Here is a 23195-nt window from a genome sequence, read left to right on the forward strand (position 1 = left end):
AGCAGGCATTTATGGAAGTCCTACTGTGAATCAGGTACCGTTCAAAATGCTAAGAATATGGTGATGAATAAAACAGACAAAGGACCTACCTTCGTAAAGCTTAACTTCTATTAAGAGAAGCAGCAAACAAGTAAACAAATGTTTTTTTTTCCAAATATGTTATTTTAGACAGTGATTAAAAACTACAAAGATAAAGAGAGTCATGGTAACAGAGTAATGGGCGGGGGGCCATTTTATATAGGATAGTCAGAGAGGGATGCCATGCTCAGAGGGGACTGTTTTGGAAAATACCAACCTCCCATCACAGAATTATTCCATGTGGTAAGAATGTGGTAAATGGAATAATTTAAACAAATAAGTGGTAAAGCTGGAGGATGCTTGAGGTTCCCCTATGAAATCTTTCTCAGTATTTTAAAAGCACGAAAACATCATGTTTAGAAACAGAAAATAGAGTTGTCATTCATCTCTGAAAATTCTTAAACTGATTATTAAACAGAAGATTAATGGGCAATTAGAACAGAATAGACTAGCCTTGAGGGGCCAGCTTCTCGAAGAACCATGCCACGCTAATCTCATCTCCTTTTTTGATAGGGTTATCAGATTAATGGGCCAAGGAAAATTATAGATAGAGCCATCTTGATTTTAAGACCCTTAACTAAGCAAACATCTTTATGAATAAAGTGGATTTGAAATAGGCTGAAGAAACTTATTTAAAGAATACTGATTAATGAAATAATCTTGCCCAGGAGGAAGGTCCTATTTTATTTCCTCTTTCTCATCTCACTGTGTGGTTACTTATTTGGCGGAGATGTTCCACATGCTATCATTTTAGTAAGAGTGGGGTCAATCTGCCCTGTGATTTTAATGTCCCAATGGTCCACTTTTTTCATTCTATTAATGTAAGTGCAACATTTTTCACTAATCTCTATTTCTCTGCTATTTTGGAGTATGCCACCCCATGAAAACTTTGGCATGATGAAAAGACCACGACTTTGTACAAAGAAAACCTACATAAATACCCGAGTCTATAAATGACTGACTAATCCTCTTTGCAGCTTAATTTTCCTGTCTCTAGAATGCAGACAGCTGCCACATCGCAAGGTTATTTGTGAGAAGGGGAGCACAGATATTGGGGTCTGGGGCTCTCAAGACCTCGTCCCTGGGGTGGATTTCGCTCTGACTACTCACGACAGTTGGCCTCGTCCTGGCCATCCTGACAATCCTGATGCCCATCACAGCGCTTCCAGTTGGGGATACACGTCTTGAGTTGGTGGCACTCGAACTCAAATCGGTTACATCGCCCAAGCTGGGTGGGAGTGGAGGCGGCAGTGACATTTGCTAGAGAAAGAGATTTGGAAAATTCACTCTTCAGCACTGTGGGAGCTAGCCAGCAACCGCAACCAGTTCAATGTGTTGGGAGACCAGTGCTATAGGGATTACGATGGGACCTGAAGACACCAGTGGGCGCTAGATAAAAACAGCAGATGGGCAGACCCAGGCATCTCATTTCGCTCTTTCATACGAACCACTAACAGAGACAAAAGCGACACAATCTTGGAAGCTGGAAAACAGACAGACAGTGGGTAAGTGACTAAGGGGCCCAGAGCAGACTACACCCCGTTCTAAGCTGTCAGGGCAGCAAGCTACACGCCAACAAGATCAACGCCACAGAATCCTCAGAAAGGTGGAAGACGTAGCACTTCACTGGGCGTGAGAGGGGAAAGTTACAGTCAGGGAACAGAGGGAAAAAGGCTTCAACAGCACAGAGATCCCAGATCCCTTCTCCCTGCCAGCCCCTCCCTGGACGGCGGCCCTGACGGAAGACGCAGGATTGTTACTTACAGAGGGAGAAAACAAGGGCTGGTTAGACAGGCACAGTCAAGAGCAAGAACACTGCCCCGAAGACAGGGGGATTGCCCCTACAGATGGCTAAATGTACAAACCTTAGTCTTGCTCATCCAGAACCCTGGAGTGAGACCATTTTCCTCAGCAAGAGATTATAAAAATCTTCTCCAGGGAAACTGACCTGCCCCAGAGACAAACCCTGAAGCAAACCCCAGGAGAGGTCTCTGACCGTGGCACTCGGAGCGGACAAGCCCACCCACGTTACAGAATTTCTCAGGATCTTAGTTCCCAGTCTTACAACACAAATGAGTGACCCAGGATTATCTGAGGAACACCTCTGACCTGGAAAAAAGAGCCAGTGCGGACCCACTTCCCACAGAAAAAGAAAGACAAGGGAAATTTGGAGGAAGCAGAGGATTTGTAAGAAAACTTCAAAGATAAATATCCTTACTAGGCTCAGAAAGAATACATATTTATCCATGAAAAAGGACAACATGCCATAAAAAAGGAACAGCACTAAAAATTTAAAAGCTCATAGAATTAAAACCATGGTAAGTGAAATGTAAAACTCAATAGAAGAGTTGGAAGACAGAGCTGAGTATGTCTTCCAGAAAGTAAGAAAAAAAAAAAGAAATTAAAAAATACAAAAGTTTTTTTTTTTTCTTAAGTAAGGACCAGATCAGGAGATCCAATAATCCAATGTATGAATGGCAAGTGTTCCAGGCAGAAAAAAAAAACAGAGAAGAAAACATCACTCATGGAGTACTTCAAGGAAAGATTCCCAAAACTAAAATGTATAAATTAACCAGAATAAAAGAATCTGTATCCTCCACATTGGATGGAAAGGGAGCCATATCAAAGCACATGATTGTGAAATTTCAGAACAGACCCAAAGGGAAGATACTACAGGCTTCCAGAGGGTAAAACCACGTTGCCTACAGAAGATCAAAATCAAAATGGCATTAGATTCCCAAAGAGCTGCTCAAAGACAGTGGGGAAATGCCTTCAAAATTCTAAAGGAAATCTATTTACAACCTAGAATTCCAGACCCAGACCAACTTTCGACTGGGTCTGAAGACAGAAGAAAAAAACTTTCAGGCAAGCAAGATCTCAAATAAACCACTCACAGACCCTTTCCCTTTCTTAGGAACTTTCTGGAAAATTGCTCTACCAAAACATGAGGTTAAACTAAATAGACAGACAGAACCTGGGATATAGAAAATAGGAGCTCGCACAGGAGAGTCCTTAGGGTGGAGAAGCGACATCCCAGGAGACACCTGTGCCCCAGGCACACACGGCCAGTGGCACAAACCAGAGCTGCCGGACTCAAGGGACGAACACGCGGATGGTCGTCATCACTGCATCCTTGGCCACCCTCTCATCACATTCACCCAACAAAACCACTGGAGGGTGCACTGCACCTAAATAAGGGAGGAAACCAAGAAAAAGCAGAGCACAAGATCCAGGAAAGGGGGACTCAACGTTGGCAGAAAGGCAGAGAGAATTCCGCAGAGAGCAGGGAAGCCCCGGGGAAAGGGGATGGGCAGGCCCAGAGGACAAGCAGCCCAGAGAGGAGGCCCCATGGAGTCGGAAGCGATGTCTGCAAGGGCAGCACTGGAGCCATGGGGTCACCTGAAGCAGGGCCTTCCAGGAAGTCATACTGAGAGGAGATGCATTAGCAAATGGTACAAAATAACAGGCAGAACACTAACAGACCAAAAAAGGGCAATTATTCATTTTGGGATAGTGTGTGTGTGTGTGTATTCCATAGTTCTATTTGGATTTTCAGAGGGACCTCTCCTACTCACTAGGACCACTCTGCTAAAACAAGGCGCCTGGAGAAAAGTGGGAAAGAAAATAAGGCTAGAGAGTGAGGCACATCACAATGCTTCTGCTGGAAAATAAGGGACCCACCAGAAGGCTCCAGTCCTGGGGATATGATCCTGCATCAGTATGTGGCTTCTTGAAAGATAAATGGAAATGGGGAGAGACATGAGGCAGAGAAACCAGTTAGAAACTTTTACAGTGAAAAAATCAGATCCGAGAGCTAGAGACACCAATTTACATTTGCACTGACAATGTACAACAAAAAAGAAGTCACAAAATCTGAATGCAAAATCTAAATAGGGATCTGCTCGCTGGGACCCTATTTGAGGTCAGAATTTGAGAGTCAGAATTGGCTCGAGTCTCTTAATGTCTTGCTTAGAGTCTCAATAACCAGAAAGCAATCTTGAGAGAAGGATACATCGAGTTACTTTATAAACAGGTATGTGGGCCCTGAGGGGAAAGAGCAGAGATAAAATTTTTTTTCCAATTTATTTTAATTTGAGAAGCATTTATGAGAAACCAACTATTTGCCTATTATCGTAACAGGCACAGCAGGGGATTGAAAACAGTATTCAGCATGATCCCAAAACACAAGGTGCACACAATCACCACGGAGAGGGAAGGTTTATGACATGAAGTGACGAGGAAGCAATACGGCAGGTCACAGTTAAGAATCTAAAGGGCAACAGGTAAAAGAGTAACTGCACAATCCAGTCTGAGACTGGAAAGAGATCAGCAACAGTTAAAGAAGCAGTGAGAGCTCCAAGGAGCGGGTGGTGGGGGGGGAGCAGGGAATAACACCCCACCAGTGACACCAGCCGTCTGAAACTTTAGGGAATGTGCAGGTCATATGGGCAACTCCTGACCTCCATCCGGAATTTCTGATTCTGTGCTTTTTATGAACACTCCAAGTGACTGCACTCCAGGCGGTCTTTGTACCATCCTTTGGGAAATACCAATGACATATCAAGGTCTCTTTCAGCTACAAAATCCACACTTCTGTCTGCCATGATGGACAGTGGGTTTCATAGCCAGGGAGATTAGGACAAGGTCGAGGAGGGCAGAGGGCTCTGATAAAACAAAAATCTCACAGAAGGAGTATAAGCAGAGAAGAAATAGGTCTGTCCAGAGCGCACCAGGAGCCCCGCTCAGCAGAGGTGAGAAGTAATGGCATTGAAGGAGAGAGTAGCTCACACAGGGCCTTGAAAATAGGACTCAAGGGTTACACAAGGATGCTAGGAAAAGGATTATACAAACCAGGGCAAACAACTGTCTATTCTCGTACTATAACTGAATTGGGAATAGAATCCTGGTTAGGAAAGGACACAGCATCCCTACCTCTGTTCCACCCGCAATTAAGGGCATGCGCTTGATGGGTGTCTCAGGGTTTACCCGGGCCTCTGGAAATACGGTTTACTGCACGGATCTCCGGATGCCTCACCATATTCAGCCACTAGATGGCAGTGCTTACCCTTCTTTGAGTAGGATGGCCTCCAACTAGCAAGCAGGAAAATTGGGCTCCCTCCCCTGGGAGCTGAATACACACAAACACTTCCCTTGTAATTCCCACAGTAATTTCCTGTGGAGACGGAAGCAAAGGTGGCCCAACCACAGCCAGGGTGGAAGGCAGGGTGGCTGGCCTTTCCTAGCACGAAGGTCAGAGGGCAGCTACAGACAATGAGACCTCTAGCGTCCAGCTCCCAGTCTCCCTGCTTGGGAGGTGCAAAGCAGCCTGACACAGCACAGTCCAGAGGGCACTGAGCCTGGCCATGCTGCACCCAGGGTGTGCCTACGATGGCCCTCTCCAGGGCGCAGAGGGCAGGCCAGCACTCACCGGGCGAGGGGCAGCCTTCTTCGTCCGAGCCATCTGCACAATCTTGATACCCATCACACACCCAGCTGTCCATCACGCAGGCCCCGCTGCTGCAGCGGTAGTAGTTGGGCAGACACGTAGACGGCCCAGGAGTAGGCGACGGAAGGATATGTGAGTCTGAAGAAAACACCAAGCAAAAAAAAAAACCCCAAGTATGACAAGAAGCTTGATCTCAGACCAAAATGTGGCCCTAACCTCGTGTGGAGATCTCAGTTTTAGCTGCACCAGCCCAGGAAGGCCAGCGTCAGGCAGTTCTGAACAGCGGCTCATCTCAAAATCACTTCTAATGGGGTGTCAGAGTAGCCTGTAAACTTCTCCCTTTTTTGGAGCAGATTCACCTTACCTATTACATTTGATGGGGGCTGATATTTGGATGAGTTTGCTTTTGCAGAAGCTCAAGCAGCAGACGGAAGGGTGATGACTCAGAATGACGGGAGAATCCTACTGAGGCCAAGAACGGCTCTGGCTAACTCAGAGCGACTCCCCTAAGCCCCAGCTCCCAGGGGCAATGGCGAGAAGGGGGGGATGAGGGCGTGCTCCCTGTCAGCGCTTCTCAGGTACCACCCGGAGGTCCTGCTCAAAGGCAGGCTCTGGCTCAGGAGGGAGGTCACGGGGTCAGAGACGGCATCGCTAACAAGCTCCGGAGAGCCACAGGGGCTGCCGGCGGGCGGAGAACACTCACAGGACCGGCGCGGGGATTCACACGGGGTGCCTGCAAACTAGGGAATCTGGAACCCTAGGAACAGGGGAAACCCACACACTGATCTTAAAAATGGGAGGAGGATGGAAAAGAACTCGGAGTTACTCCTGAAAAAAATCATCGACTAAGCCAGGCGCCAGGCGCAGAAGAGACAAAATTCAATTCTGTGCAGGTGGGCGGAAGCCCACTGACGCGTCCTGGTCTGGGGCTGCCTCAGGACCCTTACCTCCACAGTCCTTCTCGTCAGACCAGTCCCCACAGTCGTTCTCCCCGTCACATTTCCACCTGTTGGGGATGCAGTGGCCATTCTCACACCGGAACTGGAAATAGCGGGAGCAGTTTGGAGCTTCCGTGGGGTTTTCTGGGGAGACCACACCACGCCATCAGTCATTTTCCCTGCACCGGTGCGCACACAAAGCTCTAGCCACACAGCCCCTCAGCTCCGACACCCCAAGGCGGCCTGCGCAGCCCACCGGGAAGCTGAAGCAGCTCCTCGGGCCCCAGGGGTGGCCAGACTATGTCCACAAACTCAATAGAAGCCCACCTTCCCGGACCAGCCCATGTTTCTCTGCCCTGTACTTCTCTCTCTGGCACACGATACCTGAGTTTTTAGTTTTGACACTTTATCAGACAGAATGACCTAACTATTGACAGTGACCCCATGGTGGCAATCCATAACTTTCAGAGGGAGAGGGGGGCACTCTCCAAAATATATATACCATGACTTCTCTACCGTCGTCAACACACACAGTGTGAACTTCCCAAGTGGGGAAAGAAAAGGAAATGGAATGAACATCTATTAGGGAGCAACTTCCCACCGCAAGACTCGCCTACACGCAGGTTCAAGAACTGGTGGGAATTACTGCTGAGGAAAGAGAGGGCAGAGCCCGAGAGGGGGCGTGTGCTGAGCCGGGCCGCCGGTGTCCGCATGGCGTGGACGTGGGGTGAGGGGCTGCACCCGAGGCCTTACCGCAGTTGGCTTCGTCAGAGTAATCGCCACAGTCATCCATCCCATCGCACTTCCAGATCAAACTGATGCACACGCCATTCTGACACTGGAAGCTGAACTCATCGCAAACCTTGTGGAACTCGGGGTCTTGGGCTAGAAAAGGGACAAACATCCAAAAATGCAGGTTAGTCCCCACTGAGGAGTTCCAAGTCGTACAGCTGCTTGGAAACAACAGGAAAGAGCAAGTGACCCCACCAGGAAGCTGCCTCGCTAAAGGATTCTTGAGCAAAAGACAACTGTAGGCCTAACCCCCGGGCCCTCAGAAAGTGACCGCACTCGGAGATAAGGTCTTGAAAGAGGCAACCGGGGTAGAATGAGGTCACTAGAGTGGAGCCCTAACCTGATATAGCCAGTGTCCTTATAAGAAGAAGAGACTAGGACACAGGCAGGCGCATAGGGAGACCATGTGAGGACACCGGGAGCAGACTGCCCCACCTACAAGCCAAGGAGAGAAGCTTCAGAATGAAACCAACCCTACCCACATCTTGACCTCAGACTTGGAGTCGCCAGAACTGAAAGAAAATACATCTCTGCTGTTTAAGCCACTCATTCCATGGTCCTCTGTACTGCAGCCCAGGCCAACAAATACAGTACCTACTCAATGTGGGGGCGCTGTTTTAGGAATGGAGCTACAGGGGAACACGACAAAGTGAAGCGCACGCTCCAGCAGGAGGAGACGGGCAGTGACATAAACACACAGTGTACAGAGCGGTGGTCGGTGCTGTGAAGACCCCTGGGGCAAGGCTAGGGGGCTGCAGAGAAGGAGACGCCACGCCAAGATCTCAGCCATTCTCCATCTTCCCCCCATACATATGCCAACAACTGAAAGTGATACTTCTGCAGCAAAGCTAAAGTCTTTCTCGGGGGAAGCAAGACTAGAAATGCCATTGAGGCCCATAAACCAGAGGGCGAGCCTCCCCAGAGCGGCCCACCCCTGGCAGCTTCCTCAGTGATGGCGAGTCGCCTCCCCGCCTGCCCCACTCACAGCATCCCGCAAAGGCCGCATCCTCGTCCGAGCCGTCGCGGCACTGGATGATGCCATCGCACACCATGGAGTGGGAGAGGCACTGCTGGCGGTTCTTACACACAAAGTCCATGAAGTGTGTGCACAGGGGCTCTGGAAGGGGTCCAGTGAGAAGGGCCATGAGCATTCAGGGTGGGCAGGGCCCTCGCTGGGCCTGGGCACATGCACCCCAGCCCAGATGTGCATTCAGGAAACAACCATTAGCAGCCACTGTGTACTGAGCACTTGCTCTGTGCCAGGCTCTGCCCTCCAGGACTTGGCATAGGAGTGCATTATAAAACCCTCAAGACAATATGATGAGAGATTCCACTGCCCTGTTTTCAAAATGAAGCATTCTGTCAAGACCACGCAGTGAGGAGGGAGGACCCGAACTGACTGCCAGAGCCGTCTGACATCAAAGTCCACAGTGATCTTACTCTCATGGTACCAGCTCCCCACTGTAGGGCTTCACGAACTTTTCTTATACAGGCCCAGTGTTACGGACAGAATTGCAGCCCCGAAAATTCATACGCTCAAGTCTTGATTCTCAGTGCAGCTCCATTTGGAGACATTGCCTTTAATGAGGTAATTCAGGTGAAATAAGGTCATAAGGGTGGGGCCCTGATGCAGTAGGACCAGTGTCCTTCTAAGAAGACACCAGGGATGGGGACATAGTGAGAAGGCGGCCTTTGCATTGGAACCACAGACACAGGCTTGTCTCGGGCCTGCCAGCCAACCCCACGGATTCTGGACTTGCCAGCCTGCATGCCAGCATGAGCTGACTACTTACAGTAAGTCTCTCCCTACACACATACACATCCTATTGGTTCTGTTTCTCTGGAGAACCCTGATACAAGCAGAGGGAGAGAGTTCTCAAGGTCTTGCAGGCCATATAATCTCTATTACAACGAAGTGCTCAAATCTGCCACTGTGAAAGGACAGCAGCCAGAGACAGTATGTAACAAAGGTAGCGAGTATCTTCCAATAAAACTTCCCTTACTGAGAACGGCTTCCAGGCTGGATGGGCCCCAGGCCGGCGTGTGGACCCCTGCACTACTATGTCAGTTCTCAGTCTGGGCTGCCCAGCAAAATCCCCGGAGCACTTAAAAAAATCCTAATGCCCCAGCCACACTCTAGATAAAATCAGAATCTCAGGGGGTGGAGACAGGGACACCCAGACACCAGCAGCCTTCAAAGCCCCCCGGGGGGGTTCCAGTGTTTATTCAGGGACAAGCATCCCTGACCCAGGACAACCTTTCTGGGCTGAAAGAAGACTGGGGATGAAAAGGGTCACCTGGCCTAAAAATGTTACCCAAGTAGTAATTAGCAACACTACTAAAACCAAGAAGGTTGGGGAAATAAGGGACTAATTCAAAACAGTTGGTGGATTCATGGAACATCCTGCAACTTAACAGTAACATTCACGGGGCTGCCACCATCACCCACCACCGACTCGGCCGGTTCCCCTTCACCTGAACCGAGGCTCCCGGCCAGGATCGGCCTCCGAGGGTCCTGGCCCAGCGCTCGGGGTCAGCTCGGTTAACAGCTGGCCACAGCAGGTACTGAGCCGGAATATGCTCACAAACCACCGCGTGGGCCCGTGGGGCACGAAGCGGACTCACCGCAGAGCTGCTCGTCCGAGCCGTCCGAGCAATCCCGCAGACCATCGCAGTGTTTGATGGAGGGGATGCAGGTGCCATTCGGGCAGCGGAAGCCATTGCACTTCTTCTCTGAAATGCAATTCAGTAACAGAGAAAATGACAATGAGGGAACAGGTGGGCACTCACTCACGTTGCTGTGGGGGGTCTAAATTTGTCCCAAATGGAAGGAGGGCAATTTGGCGATTACCACCACAATTACAAAGGCATATATGCCTTTCCCCAGCACTGCCATTTATAGAAATGTAATCTACCTACACGGGTGGAAAATAATGTAAGTACGAGGTTACTCACCGCAAGTCTGTTTGTAATAGATTGAAAACCACCTACATGTCCATCGATAGGGGGTTTTGTACTAAATTATAGTATACCAGAACACAGTAAAAACTGTTGATTATTAACCCTGGTTTTTTAAAGCTGTCTTAAGTGACTCACCATCTTAATTTCTCAGGAATTATAAACCAAAGCCCTTTTAGAGAAAGTCTGTCCTAAAAATGTTAAGAATCTTAGTTTCCGTGCTTAGCATAGAATTCTGGGCACTAGGTCACCCCTTCTCCTGAACAGAGAGCTTCTGCCAGATATTAAGCTTAGAACTCAGTGGTAGCAGGTCGGTCACAGCCATCGCAAACCCAACTCTTGGTAGAATAGTTCTCACAACGATCAGGTGGGAGGCAGGATATCATGGATTAGTCCTGTAAAAAGTCATCATTCCTAGGAAATCATTTCTAAGGACATCAAACAGAAACAGTAAAGAAGCACCATGAGTTGGGGATATATTTAATTTCCCTACGTATAAAATGTTTTTTAAAAAGTACCAAAAATTATAGGGGGTAAACCCCTACTCATTAAATTAGTGAAAACAACTAAAAAGATAAAAGGTAGTAACAACAAAGAGTTGGAGAAACATACAATATATAACTGATGGGCATGTTTTTGATATAATCACTTGGAAATGAAATCTGGAAACAATGAGACTGAGATCAATCAGAACCTTTGACCCATTAATTCATTACTGAGGAACATATGCCAGGAAGTATCTCAAAGGAAAAATAAGGCTTCATTTCCAAGGACAGGAATAGTTTTACTATATAGAACAGTGTAAAACTAAAAAGCACTCAAATGTCCAACATATAAAGTGAATATGCACCCACATAAAAATGCTAAACACAAAAAAATACGGATATATGGGAACATTTTTAAAGTGGTGATGTGAAAGGAGCCGAATATATAACAATGTGGAGATAATGATACAATCCCATGAACATTTGTACAGTGTGAAATAATAGAAAATATATACATTGGCCTCTGCCCCTGGGGATGGCACAGAGCTCCTAAAGCCTTGGAATTTCCTGGGTGATAGGAGTGTCTTTAGTTCTGATAAGGCAACCGGTGGTTGGCCCCTGAATGGCTTTAGACCAGGGGCTGATCACCAGGAAAACCGGGCCATGACTAGAGGCTTGGACTTTCCGCCCCAGCCCCCATCCTCCAGGAAGGAGAAAGGCATGGAGATTGAATTAATGATCAATCATGCCTGTGATGAAACCTCCATAAACATCCCAAAAGTACAGGGTTCAGAGACTTCCAGGTTGCTGTACACGTGGAGGCACAGGGAGGGCAGTGGGCCTAGAGAAGGCACAGAGCTCGAGCCCCTTCCCCAGACCCTGCCCTAGGCACCACTTCCACCTGGAGACTCTTCTCCATCCTTTAGTAAAAACCAGGAGGTGTAAGTGTTTCCGTGATTTCTGTGAGCCATTCCGGCATATTACCGAACCCAAGGGAGGGGGTCAGGGGAACCCCGTATACGCAGTCAGTCAGAAGTACAGGTGACAACTTGGGACTTGGGATCTGAAAGATGTGGGACAGGGGGGAGGGGAGTCTCGAGGGACTGAGTCCTTAACTTCTGGGTTCTGACTCTACCTTGAAGGTTTGTCAGGTTGAGCTAAATTACAGGACTCCCTGCTGGTGTCAGGAATTACATGATGTGGAAAACATCCATCCGAGCAGTGTCAGAAGTAGCGTTTCTGTGAGCAGACTAGTGAGAGCAGAGGAGAAAAACAAGAGTTTTTCTTACAGACACAGGCAAAGGGCAGGAAACCTTAAAAATATTTGGTATAAAAAGCATTTTATAGATTGTGTTTGTATGGTAAGCAGTTATGTGGTTCATTTCTACTGTGAGGGGCACTACTCAGAATTCTTTTTTGAATCAATTATACTGAAAAAGTGCTACCTGAGGGGTGGTGAGCCGTGTTCCCAAAGGGCCAGTACCGAGAACGCTTAGTCATAAAGTACGCTATTTATACAGGAACTGCTGGCTAATTTCTGGCAGAACGCTGCTAATATGATGCAGTTGGCCCTCTGGGTGGGTTAGCTGGTCTCCATTTCTTTTTTCCGTTAAGTTGTAATGGAAAAGCAGTGAGGCGAAGTGCCTGCCCGAGAATTAAGAGCACACGACACACCCCGCTATGCCCCATGGCAAAGCCACCCAGAAAGTGGGTGGGCTGGTCTGTTGTCAGAGTGGGGACACGGGCACAGCAAAATGCTACTTCAACTCCTGGCCCATCTGCCGCCTCTTTTCCTGAACAGCTGGCGAAGCTCCGGCTGGGAACCAGAGCGTTTGCACTTACCGCAGTTGACTGGTTCCTCGTCAGAGCCATCTTGGCAATCCGTGTCCCCGTCGCACGCCCACCGCTGGGGGATGCAGTGCCCGTTGCGACACTGGAAGTTGGAGGCCTCGCAGGTGTGATAGATGGCTGCCAGCAAAAGAGAAGGCAGAGACTGTCAGTGCCTCCCTCACCCCTGCTCCCCTGGCAACCATCAAGGGGCTGACGGAAAAGGCATGACCTGGAGCGTCTGAACCAAGAGACAGGCACCTGGTGCTGCCCTGAAGGTGGAGTAAAGCTTCCAGAGTGGACGAGGACTCGAGTCGGTGGGTTTATAAATGTCACACAAGCACAGAAATACAGGTTAAAAAATCATTTACTTTCACAACCACTTATGAAGTAGGGATGGATTCCTTTTTACAGATATGAAACAGGCTTAGAGAAATTAAGAAAATCACCCACATTCACAAATAATAAGTAACAGCACCAGGGCTGCCTGAGACCAAAGCCTGTGCTTTTTCTTTATCTTGCTACTCTGTCTTCTCATGAAAATCCTCCCACTCATTCAGATTCTACAGGATCAGGAGAGGTGGCAGAAGTCAGGAAACCAGGTGCTACACCCAGTCCAGCCACTGTTTGAGGGCCTCAATTTCATCACCTATATTGATATTTGATGATCTTTGTAAACTCAGAAAGGTATGATTTTATAATTCTAAAGAAACTACCCAATTTCAAATGTGGGAAACCTCTGGTCCAAAGAGCATAAAGGATTTATCCAAAGTCAAAGGGAAACCAGACCCCAGCACCGAGCACTGTCTTAACTTTCTGGGTCAGTCAAGAGCAGTATCTTCCAGTCAATTCTACAATAATACACGGCATCCACTCTAATCACAGGAAGAAAAAAAGAGGGAGACAGAGAACCACTTTTAGACTGAACAGCCTCATTTGCATATGTGGGCTGAGGCCACATGGAAACCATTTAAAAACATCTCAAAACCTCAGTCAAAGACTAGCTCAAATGCATAATAACCACCTCAAACCCAACCAACATTACCAACCGCCTTCTCTCCCAGATTTCCCTTTCTTCCTCTGAAACAGAAAGCTGTTTGTGTCTCGTCATTGGTGAATGAAAGCCAGGACTGGCCTTGCTTCCAACCAACATAAAATAATACAACCGAGAGAGACAGGCCCTCTGTTAGTTTAACTGTGGACAGGACGTCTTCACAACAGAAGCAGGCAAAACAAACAAAAATGGGTTGTTGAAGGCAAACTATAGTTACTTATTCAGTCAAGATGGTTGGCAATAAGCTACTCAAAGGTTGGGAAAACTGACTTCCAAAGCCCTCTAGAATCTCTACTGAATTTGAGGCTCTTTTTTGCAATACTCTGAAATAGAAAGGACCTGATTTTTCAAACCACTTTAATACACGGGGTGGTCCATTATCTGTTGTCTTCTTATCTCTCCAAAGACCACGGCCCTGTGTGGCAGCATGCAAACGAATCCACAAGAAGTTTCAATAGTGTACAACCTTCGGCACTCAGAACCCATTAAACATCTTTATTAAATATACTTCTCTCTGATAAGAGGAGTAAGTGTATCATGCATGTTCAATGAGCTTTTGCCCCAGGAACAGCCTGGAATACTTTTGATCTATTGATTTTACAAGTCTGACAGCCCTTAAAAAAAAAACAATCCCTCACCAAAGCCTTGCTCACTTTCACACGAGATACTTACTATTGCCTGAACTCCATGCCACACTGAATATGCTTGTTATAATTCAGCCTATGCTTTTCACTTCTAACTGAAAACAATTTCAGAGGACTAATGGACTTTCCAAATGACCATTCTGGGAGACATGTCTGAAATCTCAGATTCTATCATAGAACTAAGCCAGAAAGACTATAATCAGTTTGAGCAATTTCATTCAAGTGGCCAGGAATGACTGGAATGCTTATTGCAGTCTCTTTTTCTGGATTTTTCCATCTTCTGAATAACATACTAGTTCTCTGACATTGGGTATCTGGTAAGTAATCCATTCTTTTACAAGGGTGGAAGAGACTGGCTTTAATACAGACTAAAGAATTTGGGGGGTTAGGAATCCTTGGCATGATGGGATACATGGGGCTCTGAGAACAGAAAAGGCTAATGGGGTAAAGGATCATGAAATCGGAATATCAGGGTTTCTAAGAGCGGCCAATATGCTACAACTCACTCCCTGACTTTGACAGATCTTTCCTGACTCAGGAAGACCCTCTATAGTGATAGCTAGAGAGAAGAGACCATCCAGGTGTGGTTCAAACAGATAATCTGACAGGAGAATTCAAACCAACACAGAAGGGGCCAGAAGGAAAGAGGATAAATTCTATAAGAAAATACCTACAGAAAATTATGACAAACCTAGAAACCCAGATCCATCTAAATTTAGGACTGAGATCAGAATAAAGACATTTATATAAACAAAACCTTGGAAGAGTTTACCCCTCACAGACTCCTACTGCAAGAAGCACTGAGGGCTGGACATCAAAGGAAAGCATTAGATACAAGAAGCAAAGGTAACCAACTGGTGAACAGGTAGGTACCCAGAAATAAGTTTGGCCATTAAAAAATAACAATGACCAATTTTAAGATTTTTCAGATGCAAAGTTCAAATACCAAGTAGTCAGTATTTTTAAATACCAAGTAGTCACTAAGTATTTTAGTATTTTATCTGGGTGTAGAGATTGGAATCAAATTATTCTGAAGTCCTGGCAGCTCTAGGAGAAGGGAAAGCCATTAAGAATACACATAAAAACCCAGTAATTCCACTCGTAGGAATTTACCTGAAGAAAACAAAATCCTTGATTTAAAAAGATATTCAAAAAGATATATGCACCCCTATGCTTATCACCACACTATTTGCAATAGCCAACATATGGAAGCAACCTAAGCATCCATCAATAGATGAATGGATAAAGAAGATGTGGCACATATATACAATGAAATATTATGCCATAAAACGAAAAGAAATCCTGCCATTTGCAACAACGTGGATGGACCTAGGAGTATTATGCTCAGTGAAAAAAGCGAGGCAGAGAAAGACAAATACCATATTTCACTTATTTGTGGAATATAAAAACAAAGCAAAACAGAAGGACAAAACAGTAGCAGACTCACAGACACTGAGAAGTGACTAGTGGTTACCAAAGGGGAGGGGGAGGGCAGGTACAGGGGCCAGAGGTGGGTGGGAGGGTGGGGAGAGGGATAAAAGGGCGCAATAATTTGCAATCACAATATCAAGTTGATCATGGGGACTGTTAAACCACTGTGATGGATATTTGAAATCAATATAAGACTGCATATTAACGGTACTTAAATAAAAATAAAAAATTTTAAATGCATGTAAGATGTCTAAGGGTAACAGCTGTAAGAACAGAAATCAAATGTATAAAGTTCAAAATCATTACAGGGAGGTGAGGAGAAGGCAGTAAGGAAAACCCAATCCCATGGAAAGCAGAGGTGGGGAAGAACAAGGACAATGTATGCACAGACCAGGCACACGAGCTGACGCCAAAGGCAGTCGGCTGGCTCAACTATTTTCTTTGGCTTTGCATATGACTTAATTTATTAGGTCAGGAAATAAAGTGACATGCCACACATCTTAATGAGCTCACATCTGACCTCAGACCGTGCTGAGATGATAGAAGAGAGTAGCCTTTAAAAGGTTTGGAAGAACGGCCATCGGAACAGGGAAAAAGCACACACATTTCCCCCAGGTTGCCCTGCTGCAGAAGAGCAGAGACAAAACCAGGCATCCGTGATGAGCTACTCACAGAGATGAAGATGCTACTTCATGCTGGAGGACTGGCCCACGCTGCTGAAACTCGAGTTTCACTGGTGTGGTTGTGCTAATAACAAGATGTTCAATCATCCTGCACTTTACAGACTGAAGTGCCCAAGGGCACCCCTCTAATTTATTAACCAATTATCCACCCAAACACAAAGCTTCCAAACAGCACTTGTGTGCTTCCTGGGCTGACGGGCAGTTCCTTCACTGATGTTGGTTTCTCCCCGTTCTGTACACAGAAATTTTTTTCTGCGAGCCTTCCAGAGGCAGAGCTATAGACAGTGAGATGCAGAATTTGGTACATCACAGATCATCCTGTGTGGTGTATATGGCATTTGAGGAAACCCGTGTCCTCCTTCAGGCCACGTAAGGTTGCCTCTGTACTACAATGAATGGACCGAAGGACTGACATTACCCAGCCAGCAAAGGGTCTCTGAACATATCCTCTACCAGACACTGGACACTGGGAGCAGGCAAAGGCCATTTCTGCCCTTCAGGAACCCAGTCTAAAGCAGAGCACAGCACAGTTACTCATATTTAAGTTTGGGATATGATAACAGATCTCCTTTCTTTTTTCTTGCTTTTGCTAAACAGTAAGCATGGTTTGAGCTCCCAGATGCTGGGCTGGGTAGGAACTGCTGGGGTATCGTGGGAGCAGGGAGATTAAGACCTGGGATCCAAAAGTCACTTCACAGAAGTAATGATCCACACCGGGTGACTAAGAGGTTGACATGTTAACAATAAACTGCAAGCAAAGCCTGAATTATCAGTGTAAAAGCAGATCTGCCCTCACCATAAAATGGCTAAACAAAACTTATCTCCGTCACTGGAAGGATTTAAGGTACAACTGAATGACAATTTCTAGAGGAAGGTGCACAGAAAACTTACTTATCACGTAGTAGAATTTGTTTTTATTCCTTCACAACCCCCACCCCGCCCCCCAGCTCCTTGCTCCCTGCCACTCCAATACAACCTATACGGGCTTCATACATTCATTCTTAAAAAACAGTGAAATGAATATGAATGAAATGAACCTATTACCCAACAGAAGAATTAGGACATTATCTCTACCTTACACCACCTAGCCTTCTTCTCACAGTCTCATGGTTTTTCCAGCTTTATTTTTAATGAAATGTTACCCCAAACAGATGTAAGTACAGTTCAAGTCTTCACAGTTTGTGGTGCTCTATTCTAAAGCATGAGCTAGTTTGGTGCTACTCAATGTATGCTCCTCAGAGCAGGGGCTGCTCTGTAAACTGCTTATTACTGGTCCTGAAGAAATAAGAAGCTGAGTCACAATGCAAATCAATCATATCGCTCAGGACACTGCTTAGTTCAGTTAACATTTCTGCAATGCAAGACTTTCTCAATGCAGGAAGCAGGGCGTCGATTTACATTTTGGCGCAAGCTTATCACAGATCAGCTCTCTGAGTAGCATTCAACCAGTTGATTTCTAAGGTCCATTTCTGAGAGCCTAGAGTTGAGGATCACACAGGGCTGCAATGTTAAGCAGCATATGAACAGGTGAGTATGAGGGAGTCCAGGAAATACTGACCAGTACAGTTGGCTTCATCGGACCAGTCCCTGCAGTCATTGTCCCCGTCACACACCCAGGAGGAGCGGATGCACATGCCAGAGCTGCAGTTGTATTCATCACTCCGGCACTGGTGCATTTCTGCAGGTGAGACCACAAACACAGAGATGAGAGGGCAAAAGGTCGCCAAAGCTCCTAAGGGGTAGAGATGAACCAGTTACCCCCTTTATCCCTGATTATCCAGAGACGGCATTGATGAAGAACCTTAACCTTGGATGCAAGGTCATCCAGGACGGGCTCCCACTGGTGCGCTACAAATGGGGTGCAGGCGAGCAGAGTTACTGACACCTGTACACTCTTGCCACCGGTTGCTCTAGGCAAGAGCAACCTTGTCCACTTATCTGGGTGCACTTTACAAATATTACCACTTGCCATGCCTGCTATGATGGGAAGCAGTCAGGAAGCAATGTTCTAGTTGCCCAGAAAGTAGAATTGTCAAGAAACAGACTTGTTGAGACAGAGCCTAAGGCTTCACAAAAAAAGGAGTTATAAGAACTCTGAGCACACCAGTCAGTATGAGATGCTTGGCTCAGGGAAAGCGAGAGCAGTGCTGAGCTTCCAAAGCAGGGGAAATGCAAGCTAAGACTGCACACTGGAGAGGTCCGGGGACACTGGCTGGCGGACTATCTCTACAGGGCAAGGGCAGAGGCGAGTTAACCCAGACAGCCTGAAAGAAGGCTACGTGGGCAGCATCTTTTGCAGACCTGGAGATGTCATCAAGACAGAACATTCAGATGGAATTGTAAAGATGCTCTGGAAACAGGAGCGGCACAGCCTGGGGCCCCCGGCAGCTGCCTCAGTTGCCTGACCCAAGAGACGGTGGTGGCGATGCTGCTGATTCGGACAGTCACGAGGAAACAGTCTGAGACTCAGGAAGAGGACCTGGCTCCGAGGCTGTCAGGACTCACCAAGGCCTTGGGAGGGATTCTGAATACACGCGCAGGGAAGGGCCCCGAACAGAGTCTCACAAGGGCTGAAACTGTCTGTCACACATGCCCAGTGAGTGACTGAAACGACATCACTGAAACATAACCATATGGACTGTCCTTCCTGTTAGAGCAAACCAGCTGCCCACTCCAACCCTCTGAGCGAGGAGGAGACAGGAGAAGGGAGAGCTGTTCTGAATCCCAAGGACTGCTTTCAAGAACATCCTATTTTTGCAAAGATGAAGGAAAATTATGCAATCCCTCCAAAAACCTCCTCTGAGAGCCAGGCTAGAAGCATTTACTCTGGTCCCTCTATTTCAGTCCCTGCAAGTCAAACTACCTGCTCCTGATAAAGCAGGCCCTGTCCGTCAGCACAGGCACAGCCTGACCCGACCTGCCCCCATGGGTGGGCAGAGCCCTGCAGGGCCACAGTGTCTGGGTCAGCGTCTGGACTCCATTCTGGCTTCCCTTTTATGCCCAGGAGCCTCCAATCTAGTAACTATACATACTGCAGAACATCTCCGCCTCCGACGGTCAGCAGCTACGAATTTGGTACCAGAGCTCATTAACTAAGATGGGCTTGTGAAACTGAACGGCAGTACTGGGCATGGGAGACACGGATTCCTGTGCCCTGTTCTGACACAAGCTAACTGTGTCACGTTCAATAAACCTCTGACCTCTAGGGACCTCACTCATTTAATCTGGAAATAAAAGGACTGAGCTAGAGACTCCCTATCACTCTTTGCAATTCCAACGAACTACTTTTTTCTAAATATACGCACTTCCATTCAGAAACCAGATGCTTACACAGTGTTTGAACCATCTGCTGGCTTCCAACAGTTTAGAATTCAGCTGGTAGTTCACAAAGGTATATGGATCTCTGTCTTGGGGAAGCTAATATCACAGCCACCCAGGTGTGAACGAGTCTGCAGAGCTGATCATACTGCCTGAATTCACCTAGAATCTTAGTGTCACATTCATACTTTGAGCATCCATCTGCACAAGGTACAGCAGGACCAACACACTATAAGTGAATCAATCCTACCATGTGGGTGGAGGTGGTCAAGCAGCCAAACATCAGAAACGGTTTTCAGAATCCACCATTCCCAAGCCAGCCCATCCCCTAGTACAGTGAGCAGGGAACGGGGCTCCTGACACCACGTCCTCTTACCACAGTGACTTTCATCACTGTTGTCTCCACAGTCATCCTCCAGGTCACATTTGTAGGAGAGTGGGATACAGGTTCCGGACTCCTGGCAGCGGAACTGGGTGTCCAGATCACACACAGTCGTAGCTAACACGCAAGAGAGAGATGGCACTCATTAGGTACAGTTAATTCCCCCCAAATACAAGCAAACATCGTCCTGGGGGGAAAAAAACAATTAAAAAAGAGAAAGGAGCAGATTTTAACTGTTGCACCAGAAACAAAACCTAGACTTAAAGGAAAAACTAAACAGCATGAGAAGCTGATTATTTACAACCAAGGGAGGTAAGAGCCCATCTTGCCAACGACAGCTTCCAGGTGGGAGGAGGCGAGAAACTGTCATGTAGCTGGGAGAGAGAGTGACGGGCTAGACCCCCTCCTGAGATCCCCTCAGACGTGAGGTGTTCTCCTAAATCAGTGGCAGAAACGCCTTTTTCTGCAACACCCCACTCGGAAGCCCAGCTTCACACACGGAGCCCACGCCCTGTCGCAGACCAGGGAGGGAGGGAGGCGGCGCGGAGGCAGGTCTCTGCAGCAGCAACACAGCCCTGCTGCCGGCCAGGACTGGGTTTCAGAGGCTGGCTCTCCTCTTGGTCGGGTTAGTTCTAACCTTCCGGAGCCTGTTCCCTGATAAAAGGAGGGTAAGGTAACATCAGAAAGACTAGAGGAGGATCTAATTTTACCAGCTAAGATTTGCTTAACCTACCCACTCTGTGCCTCCAGTCCCTCTACAGGTAAAATGGAGATAATACCTACACCGTGGCATGATTATGAAGGTAAATAAGAAAAGTCCGCACCAGAGCCAATTAAATAGGGTGCAAACACAAAGGGCTCTAAACAAATGCCCCGTCTCTTCCTCTCACTCTTCTGCATCTGAAGGAGCACAGAATGAGATTTTTGTCCCTTTTCTAAATAGAAATGACAGGTGTAGGCACGATCCCTGGAGCCCAGCGGATGGGGCTCCAGGAAGGGCTCTGGGAAGGACAGCTGTTCTCGGGGGCAGCTGATGCGGAAGGCACAGCCCCAGAGCAGATCCCGGGAAGCAGGGTGCAGGGGAGAGAACGCCAGCAGCCCTGCAGCCAGAATCCCCAGCAGCTCTTGTTGGAGGCTCCATTTCTCCGCTGTAATTGAGCTTGTGGTGGGAGGCAGGGGATGGATATAAAAATGACAAGTCTGCAGGGGGTCCACGTCAAACCCTGGAGCGCCTGACAACTACCCAGCACAGGAGTCTCTGCTGACAGGCCCCCGCCCTCGCCTCCCATCACCATGCCCCTGCTCCCCCCTGGCAGCGGATGGGGAAGCACCTTCACTTCCCAGACAGCAGAGCCCAACACGGCCTGTCCCTCCCTGTCGCCCTGCCCCTGGACGGGTGCCACCCACCCCCAGCACCCATCATGATAAGCACTTGCTCTCTTCCAACTTGGTAAGGGAGATGCACACAAAGGCACAGATAAGCACCAGAAGATTCTAGTTCCCAGGCTCTTGGTTCTCGTTTCCCAGGCTCCGCACTTTGACCCTTGAGCCCTCACCTGCTCAGTTGCCACATTGGATGAATTGGGCAAGCAGAATTGTGAGAGAGCAGAGCAGAAAGCCATCTTCAGGTCTCGGGAGGGTCAGTCCCAGCTGACATTCATGCCAAGCCAGGAGGAGATCAGAGCCGGCTGCGCACCTCACCCAGAGGGGATGTGCAAACTGCGGAAGCCCACGAGGCTGGGGGCAGAGCTCAGAGCACTGGGTGGGAGGCAGCACTCCCTGGAGATGGAGGGGATCTTTCTCTCAAAACACTGAACCCATATGAGACCCCAGTTTGTCCACCTAGAAGAAACCAAAGCCAAGGGACCCAGGGCGGAATCCCCATCTACGGGACACGAGGTCATCTCGTGTACCGCTCTGCGGCCAGGATATCTCCCTATGTTGAAGCAATCTTCTTGTTAACCCTTAGAAGTGTCTCTTCTCCCAGCCCATCATGTACTGAGCTCCTTTCCAGAACCTGCTCTCATGTTGTAAATATTTAGGAACACTTTTAAGGAGTTTTGGCTCTTCCCCACACATACCTACTACACCTTCCCAAGACTCTAGCAGGCAGAGAAGATTTTATCAGTGTCCTTTCTGCAGAAAAGAAGGCCAGCACTGTCCAAAATCTGCCCATCAGTAAGCTCATCCTCAGTGTGAAAGGTGTCCACTGACACCAAGAAAAGATGATGAAGGAAAGGTCTGCCGGGGGACCTACAAGCCCATGCACAGTGCCGCAGGGCCCAGACGGGTTCAGGGGCTGACTGCTCCCAAAGGGACCCTGCAGGGGCTCCGCAGCTAGCTGGCTACATACACCCACCAGGGGCCAGAGGAGCATGTGGGGCCAGGAGCCAGCCACCTAGGAGTCTGTTATTCCAACACAAAGTGGCAAATGAACTTCTGGGTTTCCAAAGGTAAAACAGGTGAAGGAGAAGCCTTCAGGGTGGTTGTCTGGCTTCCCTGCCTCTGCTTTCTCCCACCTGATTCATTGTGCCCGCTGCCTACCTTTCCAAAGGCAAAAATCTGATGTGTCATTTAACGGTCCCCTGCTCTTCTGAAAAAGTCCACAGGCACTTGCTGCTGTGGGTCCCCTGCACACACTGGTCCATGCTCCGTTCTGACCTCTGGGCTTTCACACATCCTGTTCTCTGGCCTAGATCATCCTTCAGGGCTCTTCATAGATACCTACCCGTGTTTTATTTGGGTGCCCTTCCTGTATGCACACAGCGCTCCCCCACTACAGCATGCATCGCTCTACTCTAAGCTACTCTAAGTACCTCTTCCTTCTGGGAATCTCCCTTCAGACTACAAACTCCAGGCCCACCTTGATCACCAGTCTCTCCCCAGGCCCAGCACAGAGCCTGGGACGAAGGGTCAGTATATGAACACATTACTGACTGTCAGCATCCTTCTAAGATGCTGTCAAGGCTACTGAAAATAAACTGAATTAAAAAAAAGAGCTGAAGTTTACGGTAGATAAATTACCCATTATAAGCAGCTATCTGTCTTTAAACCCTGTTCAATAGAATCATATACTTTAGCAGTTGGACTTTAGAAATTATACAGCCCAAAGATGACGTCTACACGCACACACACCGATGTCCCCACAGTCCAGGCCAC

The 23195-nt window shown here is 47.8% G+C and overlaps 1 protein-coding gene across 3 annotated transcripts in view; it reads right to left on the minus strand.

Moving 5' to 3' along the window:
* The window catches only part of SORL1 (sortilin related receptor 1), a 136407-nt gene that overhangs the window by 30051 nt on the left and 83161 nt on the right, over positions 1 to 23195 (minus strand). For all 3 annotated transcript variants that reach the window (XR_005054275.2, XM_073239591.1, XM_036992685.2), the window contains exons 24-32: positions 20031 to 20153; positions 17895 to 18014; positions 12540 to 12665; positions 9880 to 9987; positions 8240 to 8371; positions 7216 to 7347; positions 6472 to 6606; positions 5507 to 5662; positions 1189 to 1338 (exon numbers count right to left, since the gene is read on the minus strand). Coding sequence is in view for 2 of the 3 variants with exons in the window: in XM_073239591.1 (XP_073095692.1) it covers positions 1189 to 1338; positions 5507 to 5662; positions 6472 to 6606; positions 7216 to 7347; positions 8240 to 8371; positions 9880 to 9987; positions 12540 to 12665; positions 17895 to 18014; positions 20031 to 20153 (1182 nt within the window). In the remaining variant the exon portion in view is untranslated. The remainder of the gene's footprint in view (positions 1 to 1188; positions 1339 to 5506; positions 5663 to 6471; positions 6607 to 7215; positions 7348 to 8239; positions 8372 to 9879; positions 9988 to 12539; positions 12666 to 17894; positions 18015 to 20030; positions 20154 to 23195) is intronic.

Source organism: Manis javanica, chromosome 6 (assembly GCF_040802235.1).
Source record: "Manis javanica isolate MJ-LG chromosome 6, MJ_LKY, whole genome shotgun sequence".
NCBI lineage: Eukaryota > Metazoa > Chordata > Mammalia > Pholidota > Manidae > Manis > Manis javanica.